The sequence below is a fragment of the Anomaloglossus baeobatrachus genome, chromosome 5 (assembly GCF_048569485.1).
Source record: "Anomaloglossus baeobatrachus isolate aAnoBae1 chromosome 5, aAnoBae1.hap1, whole genome shotgun sequence".
Taxonomy (NCBI): Eukaryota; Metazoa; Chordata; class Amphibia; order Anura; family Aromobatidae; genus Anomaloglossus; species Anomaloglossus baeobatrachus.
In genome coordinates this window covers 534,122,142-534,131,548 of record NC_134357.1, presented here as the reverse complement: position 1 = coordinate 534,131,548, position 9,407 = coordinate 534,122,142, and the positions used below count along the sequence as shown (strand labels likewise).

Here is a 9,407-nt window from a genome sequence, read left to right as displayed (position 1 = left end):
GAGGCTTTTTCCCAAGAAGAACGGGCAGCTTTACCATCTAAGAAAATAAAGAGCCTCATCCACAACTAAGACTTCAAGCTGTGATTGATGTTAGAGGGGGAAATACACGGTATTAAGAGCTGGGGTATGTGAACTTTTATCAGGGTCATTTGGATGTTTTTGGTTGTCATTATGATTTAAAAAGAGAAAACACAGTAGTTTGACAATAAATGGCTTCACCCAACTACTAACCATGAGTGGAAAAAAAGTTTGTGTTATCATTCATATTCTCTGAAAAAAAGGCTAACAAAGCAAAAAAATCTGCCATGGTATGTAAACTTTTGAGCACAACTGTAGGCCATCAATGTAAAAATAGTGGACAACCTCTTTAACTTTTTTTTTTTTTATTTATTTGACTTTGTTGACTATGTCTGTAATATGTGTTTTTGAACAATTTGTAAATGCAATATATGCCTTCTCAATGTATATTTTTAAAATAAAACCAAGTAGAACATCATCTCCTACATATGAGAATGGCTTCTCCCCTGTGAGTTCTTTGATGTCGAAGAAGATGTGATTTGTTGGTAAAACATTTCCCACATTCTGAACATGAAAATGGCCTTTCTCCTGTGTGAATTCTCCTATGTCTCACAAGAACTGATTGATCTGTAAAACACTTCCCACATTCTGAACATGAAAATGGTTTCTCCCCTGTGTGAATTCTTTGATGTCTAACAAGATTTGATTTCTCTGAAAAACAACACCCACATTCTGAACAAGAAAATGGCTTCTCGCCTGTGTGAGTTTTAAGATGCCGAACAAGATGAGTTTTGAGATTAAAACATTTCCCACAATCGAAACATGAAAAAAGCTTCTCACGTGTGTGGCTTATCTGAAGATTTGATCTATCTACAAAACATTTTCCACGTTCTGAACATGAGTATGTTTTTTCTTCTGTGTGAGTTTTCTCATGATCAGCAAACTCAGATATCGGATTAAAATATATCCCACACTCTAAACAAGAAAATCTTTTCTCCTCTGTGTCAACTTTTTGATGTGTAATAAAAGAGGTATTGAGGGAAAAAGCTTTTCCATACTCTGAATATGAAAATGGCTTCTTTTCTAAAAGAGCAGTTTGATTTTCAGCGTCTCTTTCATGACTTTTATGTTTCTTAATAGTCTGTGATGAATCAGAAGATAAATGTGTACAATGAAGAGATGATGGTAAATCTAGGATAATGGGATACACTTGACTTGTTTCCTGTGTGAAATGAACATCATCCAATGTAAAAAGAGCAGATATCAGCTGCCCCTCTGATTTCCCGGTACAGTCATCTGCCAAGAATAAAACCAATTATTATTTTTAATAAAATAACTTAAAAATATTTATATTTACAATAAGAATGAATTGTTGTGTCCATATTTTTATTTTACTTAAAGGGAACCTGTCACATACAAAATGTGTTCTGACCTATCAGCAGACGCATGTGTGCCCTAATTACACCTCCCTACCCATCCCTGTGTTGGAATTGTGTAATATGAAAGTAATAAAAAAACTTTTTTTACTTCCATATTTCCTATGTAAATAGCAGAGCTCGTCGCCCCATGGGCGTCGCATCACCCTATGGACGTTTGCATACTTTCCATGGCATCACGCCCCTGTGGGCGTGATACCATGGATTCACATGTGTGACGTCCCCCTTCGCTCCTTCAGAATCCCGCGCGTGCGCACTTACCCCATTCCCGCAGACTTTCCGGGTGCTCGATGTCAGTTTCAGACGCACTCTGCGCATGAACAGAAAATTCTGATCATGCGCTGTGCACGTCTGAAGCCGGCGAATGAACACCCGGAAAAGGCTGCGGGAATGGTAAGTGCAAACATGCGCAAGATTCTGAAGGAGCGATGGGGGACGTCGCACATGTGAATCCATGGTATCATGCCCACAGGGGCGTGATAACATGGAAAGTATGCACACGCCCATGGGGCGACGAGCTCTGCTATTTACATAGGACATATGGAAGTAATAAAACGTTTTTTATTACTTTCATATTACACAATTTTACAACACTGGGATGGGTAGGGAGGTGTAATTAGGGCACACATGCGTCTGCTGATAGGTCAGAATGCATTTTGTATGTGACAGGTTCCCTTTAAATTAAAAAAATTGTCTCAATCAACATTTTATGGTGAGAAAAATTTTCATATTTGTATCCCACTTTTTGTGACTACATGAGAAGCACCTGAAGGGTTAACATACCCGAATGTGGTTTTGGATACTTTGAGGAGTGCAGTTTTCTAAAATATAGGCCCTTTAAAAGTGATTCTCTGATTCCTCCCCCAGCAAAAAATAAGTATTTCATACACTTCTGATTTTGCACGTTTTCCCACCTACAAAGAATAGAGAGGTCTGTAATTTTTATTGTAGATACACTTCATCTGTGACAGACAGAATATACAAAATAAAAATCCCCCAAAAAAAAAAAATCACATTTTATGATTTTTACATAATTAATTAGCATTTTATTTCATGAAAGAAGTATTTGTTCACCTACCAACCTACCAACCAGTAAGAATTCTGCCTCTCACAGACCTGTTATTTTTTCTTTAAGAAGCTCCTACTCTGCACTCATTACTTTTATTAATTGCACCTGATTGAACTTGCTACCTTTATAAGAGGCACCTGTCCACACACTCAATAATGCTCCAACCTTTTCACTATGGCAAAAAAAGAGCTGTCTAAAGACACCAAAGACAAAGTTGTAGACCTACACAAGGTTGGGAAGGGCCCCAGGAAAATAGGCAAGCAGCTTGGTGAGAAGGCAGTAACTGTTGGTGAAATTATTAGAAAATGGAAGGAACTCAAGATGACTGTCAATCTTACTCAGTCTGGAGCTCCATGCAAGATTTCACCTTGTAGGGTAAGTATGATTCTGAGAAAGGTCAGGAATCAGTCCACAACTACACAGGAAACCTGCTCAATGACTTGAATAGAACTGGAACCACAGTCTCAAAGATTACAGTTAGTAACACACTACAAAAATAGAAAATCTTTGGCGGGAGCTGAAACTCAATGTTGCCCAGTGACAGCTCTGAAACCTGAAAGATCTGGAAAAGAGCTGTATGGAGGAGTGGGCCAAAATCCCTGTCGCAGTGTGTGCAAACCTGGTCAAGAACTACAGGAAACGTCTGACCACTGTAATTACAAAGGTTTCTGTAACAAATATTAAGTTCTGTTTTTCTATAGTATCAAACTTATTTCATGCAAAAAAATGCAAATTATTTAAAAATCATACAATGTGATTTTCTGGATTTTTTTGGGGAAGTGTACTTATGATAAAAATTACAGACCTCTTTATTCTTTGAAGGTGGGAAAATTTGCAAAATCGTCAGTCTGGAGATTTTGATGTTCCTTGCCTGTTGTCCTGATGAAGGTAGCTGTGACTCCTGAAACGCGTCGACCTGTGCATGTTATTAAAGAAGCATTAATCTCCTTCTGAATCAATTGAGTCCTTGGCGTGGATGCAAGACCTTTCCTCTATTACTCTCAGATATAAAAAAGCAAAATAAATAAGCCTAAATTTACCAATAAAAAATTATATGTGTAGTGGAATAAAGCTGTTTCAAAATCACTGAACTCAGAAGAAGCCCCAAAGTTATTACCACATAAAGTAACATGTCAGGTTTCATAATATGGGAACTCGTTAGGACCACAAAAACTGGCTGCGGCAGGAAGAGTTAAATCAGGATATCTTGGGCACCAACTAAAGAAGAATTGTGACTATAGACAATAACATATCTGCTAAAATGATTACTGTCCACCTCAAAAGTCTTCATTGTCAATAATAGCTATTGGTGAAACATCTCTGGATAATTAGAGATTGGTTTGATAGCACTTGACAATCCATACTATTGCGAGGGACAATGTCAGATTAGTTTCTTGAAGACATATTAGACATTTAGAGAGTAGCTTTTAACATAGTGCAGAGCTGAGGTGTCTTAAATTTAGGTCTCAGACTTTAGTTAAGGCAATGGAGGCCTTTTGAAACCATAGATGCATCTGTACCTTCTCCCCATTTAGTGGTTACTACTCACCTGGGCGGTTATCTGTAGGAATCTCCTTTTTACTCCGCTCATCACCCCTCCCATATGTCTCTGTAGTATTAATATGAGTCAGATCTTCACCCTGAAACAAATATTGTAAAAGTCACAGACAGATGGAGAAGTCACATCTATGATCAGCGCTAATCCTGCCATCTCCACCGCTCTCATTACACAAGTATAAATCATAATACTGGTGGATAAAACAAGACTGAGCACAAGTCTGCACATCAAAGGGAGATTTCATCACACCTTCTCTCCATCTACCTGATGATGCTGAGGAACATCTGGATTTTCTTGTTTACAGTCTTGTTGGAGAAGAGTACGGGGACATCTCTCTGGTGTTGTCCTCTTACTGGATAGAACTGGAGGAAACACATACAGGGACTGAATTCATTCTTTACATTCAGATAGGCCATGTGTATTTAGTCCTGTCTATTACCTGGTGATGTGAGAGGCTGGGGAATCTTCGTCATGACATCCTTGTACAGATCTTTGTGCTCTTCGAAATACTCCCACTCCTCCATGGAGAAATAGACGGTGACGTCCTGATACCTTATAGGAACCTGATACATACAACGATACCGTCATCCCATGATCCCTTCATAGTGTTACTGTATAATGTCCCAACATTCCCAGCAGTGTCACCTCTCCAGTCAGCAGCTCAATCATCTTGTTGGTGAGCTCTAGGATCTCCTGGTCATTGATGTCCTCATGGTTTAGGTGGTGAGGTGGAGGCCCCATGATTGGGCTCAGGGGTCTTCCCCATCCCTCAAACACAGGGGCCTGACAGCGCTCACTAGAGGTCTTCTTCACTACTGTGTAATCCTGGTTATGGAGAGACACAGTAATAAATCTCACTACAGACATTTCCAGAGTCCTCACCTCTCCAGTTCTGTCCATCTGTTATTCCCATAGATAAGAATGATGTAATGTGACGTCATCAGAATCTCTCACCTCTCCAGTAAGCCGGAAGAGGATCTCTAGGGTGAGGTGTAATATCTTCTCCACCATCTTGTCCCTGTCCCTATCCATCCTTGACGGGTCAAATCAGGAGAATTCTCTTATATAGAAGATCTCCACTGAGAGGATCCAATATTGTATGGACCTGAATGGGGAGAAGATGAGTCGATTTAACATCATAAAGAATCCCTTACTGGAGATAATAAGGGGAAACATTTGAGGAGATAAAAAGTGTAGATGTATTCTCAGATCATATACACTAGAATGTCAAATACAATCCTCTCACTGCACTCCTGAATCGGATTTGATTGTAAAGGGGGAGTGACAATGTGCTAAGTGCAACCCACAGGCAGTTAACACATCTAACCTCACTTCTTGCAGCTATCAGTTTCCATTTTCATATGCCAGCAAGAAGCATACCCTTTGTGTCACACTGGTATACATGCACACCTAACAACTTTCCCAACCATCTGGTAGCTAGTCTTCTTGCACTATGGCATACACAAGGTAACTCAACCGGGCTATACTTTCCCTCTTCTATGCTGTGGGTACATTTGAGGCGACATCGAACAAACTTTTTAAATTTTAGATTTAATATACAAAAAAGAAAGTACAATGCTTAAAAAAAATACAATAAGATAAAATAATAAAAACACAAACAAAAGGTAAAATCAATATAAGAACAAATGGGTTAAATACAGAAACATCTTAGGGATTAAAGGGAACCTGTCATCAGAAATTTAGCTTGAAACCTAAGAGTTTCCCCCTCTGCAGCTCGTGGGCTGCATTCTAGAAAGGTTCCTGTACTTTTTGTGGCGCCATTTAAACCAAATTAAATACTTTATAAACTTGTACCTTTTGCTATGTAAATTTTGTAAATCGTCCATGGGGGCGGGCTCTCTGGTGACCGTTGCTGTTCCTCCAGCACATTGACGCCGTCCCCCCACGCTCCATTTCATCCATCAGGACGCCGCCCACTGCGCCCGAGGTGCCGCCCACGCCAGGATCGCTGGTGACGTGTGTCACAAGCACGAGATTATGGGCGGCGCGGTGATTGCATCGCAAGTGCCCGCCCATAATCTCGTGGACGCGCTGTCCCCACTGCCTCCAGCGTTCTGCGCATGCGCTCGCCGGCCAAATGACCCGACGTCACCTCCTTCCCATCTTACCCTGCAGCAGGGCAAGATGGGAAAGAGGTGACGTCGGGTCATCTGGCCAGCAAGCGCTTGCGCAGAACGCTGGAGGAAGAGGGGAAAGTGCGGTCACGAGGTTATGGGCGGCACTTGCTGATGACACTCACAGCGCCGCCCATAACTTCGTGCCTGCGCAAAACGTCACCAGCGGTCACACGTGCACACAGTGCACAGTACCGCTACAGTCACACAGCGTATGCACGGGACCACGGGCGCCCAGGGGCGGCGTCCTGAGATATGAAATTCAGCGTTGGGGGGCGGCGTAAATTTGCTGGAGGAACAGCAATGGTCACCAGAGAGCCCGCCCCCATGGACGATTTACAAAATTTACATAGCAAAAGGTACAAGTTTATAAAGTATTTAATTTGGTTTAAAAGGGGCCACAAAACGTACAGGAACCTTGCTAGAATGCAGCCCAGGAGCTGCAGAGGGGGAAACTTTTAGGTGTAAAGCAAAATTTCTGATGACAGGTTCCCTTTAAACCTTCTGGTGGAAGTGATCACCTTGGCAATTATGGTAGATCTACAATTCCCGTGGTCTCTCCTGGAATCTGAAGATGAATTTTCCTGGAGGAGATATTATTAACGATCTTATGTGAGAGGAGGATGACTAATTGTATGCACAGAAAGATGGTGCAAGTGTCGGGGGCCAGCTTCCCCGTCGCGGGGGCTGCTCGGGGAGATCATGCTCGGATCCGGTGCCTTCTCCTCGGTGGCTCGAGTGGGCCAGACCCGGGGCTTGAGCAGCGCTCCTCGCCCACGAGTGAAAAGGGGGGAATTCGATTTTTTTTTGGGATATATAGAGTTCGTGACGCCACCCACAGGTTGTGGTGATGGTAGGCACCACTGCTGCTGGTGACTGGGTTCCCGGGAGCGATGGTGGGGAGCAGCTAGGTGTTGACCCCTATGTGGGTAGGGGCTGTTGGTCCCGGGCCCGGTAGGAGGGAGGGTTCCGTAGGATGGGTTTGCAGGGTGCAGTGTTGCGGTGCAGCGCAGCGTGGTGCCGGATGGCACAGGTGTACTCACTCAGACACAGATGGACAGAGTCTCTGGTAAACCAAACGGCTGGATGGACGGGGCCTGCAGCCGGCTGCAGTGTTCTCCCTGGAAGGGTTGATGGTGGCCGTTTCCCTGCACCTGTGTTTTGTATCTTGACTGCGATGCCTGGGCACCGGTAGTCCGCTCCCCGGCGTATACCTGTCGGAGGAGCTCGTTTGCCCGCAGACGCTGGCCCTATGGATCTCTGGCCCTTGGCGGTGGTGCTTATCCGGAACGGTTGGACTGTTGCCTTCAATCGGGACTTGGGTGGGAATGAACCCATGAGGTCCAAACCGCAATCAGTAAATTTGACTAAAGGATGGCTTCAAGCCTAGTCGGGGTCTGAGTACCCTGCCTGGTGCTTGGCTGCAATCGGCTCCCCGGTTCGGTACCGGCGGGCCACCGCCCGACCCCGGTCCTACAGTTCCGCTGACCGTCACCAACTCCTGCAGACGGCCACCACCGTCTGCCAACTTGCTGGAAGTGCCTGGGCTCCAACCCAGACACCAACAGTTTCACTCTTCACTCTCTACAGACCACAACTGGACTGACTACTGTGTTTTTCCCGCCTCCAGGCCTGTGAACTCCTCGGTGGGCGGGGTGAACCGCCTGGCTCCGCCCCACCTGGTGTGGACATCAACCCTGGAGGGTGGCAACAAGGATTTAATGTTTGACTGGTGTGACCTGTCCAGGGAAGGGGGGGTGTATGATGTTGTGTCTGTGACTACCTGGCTAGGCCAGGGCGTCACACAAGGACATGATACTTTCCCAAAGGAACCTCCTAGTGGAATAATAGGACCATCTGATTCCCACACAGATGTTTGAGGCATTTTTAGTTTGCAAAAACACTGCAGACAGGAATTATTTGATGACAAAATTTTGTCTACATTTTAATTATTTATTTTACTCTAGAGTTTATGGTGTTTTTTGTCATTTTCCACTCAGGCTTCCTTTAATTACATGAAAAATAGCAGAAAAAAAGCAGATGTTAAAGGGAACCTGTCACCTAGAATATGCGTTCTGAGCTATCAACAGACGCATGTGTGCCCTAATTACACCTCCCGACCCATCCCTGTGTTATAAAATTGTATAATATGAAAGTAATAAAAAACGTTTTATTACCTTCATATTTCATATGTAAATAGCAGGGGATGTGGTCACAGGGGAGGCGCCTTGCCCTATGGACGTCTCCATACTTTCCGTGGTATCACGCCCCTGTGGGCGTAATACCATTGAGCGACGTCCCCATCGCTCATTCTATCCTGCGAGCATTGCAGCAGGCTTCTCTTCCAGGTTCTCCTTGTCAGTTTCAGAAGCTGAAGCCGGCGATTGAACACCCGGAAACGAAGCCTGCTGCAATGCGCGCAGGATAGAATGAGCGATGGGGACGTCGCTCCATGGTATCACGCCCACAGGGGCGTGATACCACGGAAATATGCAGACGTCCATAGGGGAAGGCGCCGCCCCTGTGACCACATTCCCTGCTATTTACATACGAAATATGAAGGTAATAAAACGTTTTTTAATAATTTCATATTATACAATTTTATAACACAGGGATGGGTCGGGAGGTGTAATTAGGGCACACATGCGTCTGCTGATAGCTCAGAACGCATATTCTAGGTGACAGGTTCCCTTTAAAATGTTACAAAAAAAGATTGGCACCAACAACTTTGGCTAAACACAATGAAAAAGCATAAGACACATACAAGACAGAAAGAGATCATTCCCCATTCCTGATGAAGTCCTCTGCTATTTATTACGTAACTGAAAGACAGCATTGATTTATCTGGGACAGAAAGAAATATTGAGCCTCCCCCATACTGTTTTACAAGAAAAACATATCTTCGTACTGTGCTATCCAGTAGATAAAACTGAGAGTAATCAGTAGTTGATGCTTTTTAATAGCTTACTGAAAAGATGGTAACAATTAGGCACTTTCCAGACTCCTCTGGTCTCTCTTCATCATTTTATATTTGTTCCAATCTGTATAGTGATACCATTAAAGGGGTGGTTCACTACTCTGCAATAGTGGCCGCATCTCTGTAAAACTGATAGGGAAGACTTTTTCTAAATACCTTGTTCAGCCAATTCTGCCTCTGAGTGGTGCCATCGCGGTCCACTCATCCCTATGAA

General features: G+C 43.5%; 1 protein-coding gene across 2 annotated transcripts in view; it reads right to left on the bottom strand.

Moving 5' to 3' along the window:
• Positions 1–269: 269 nt before the first annotated feature.
• LOC142312143 (uncharacterized) overlaps positions 270–9,407 on the bottom strand; it is a 29,378-nt gene continuing 20,240 nt past the window's right edge. For both annotated transcript variants that reach the window (XM_075351040.1, XM_075351041.1), the window contains 6 exons: positions 5,036–5,186; positions 4,727–4,906; positions 4,521–4,644; positions 4,346–4,443; positions 4,073–4,163; positions 270–1,314 (listed from right to left, as the gene is read on the bottom strand). In XM_075351040.1, the coding sequence (XP_075207155.1) occupies positions 494–1,314; positions 4,073–4,163; positions 4,346–4,443; positions 4,521–4,644; positions 4,727–4,906; positions 5,036–5,113 (1,392 nt within the window). In that variant the 5' untranslated portion in view covers positions 5,114–5,186 and the 3' untranslated portion in view covers positions 270–493. The remainder of the gene's footprint in view (positions 1,315–4,072; positions 4,164–4,345; positions 4,444–4,520; positions 4,645–4,726; positions 4,907–5,035; positions 5,187–9,407) is intronic.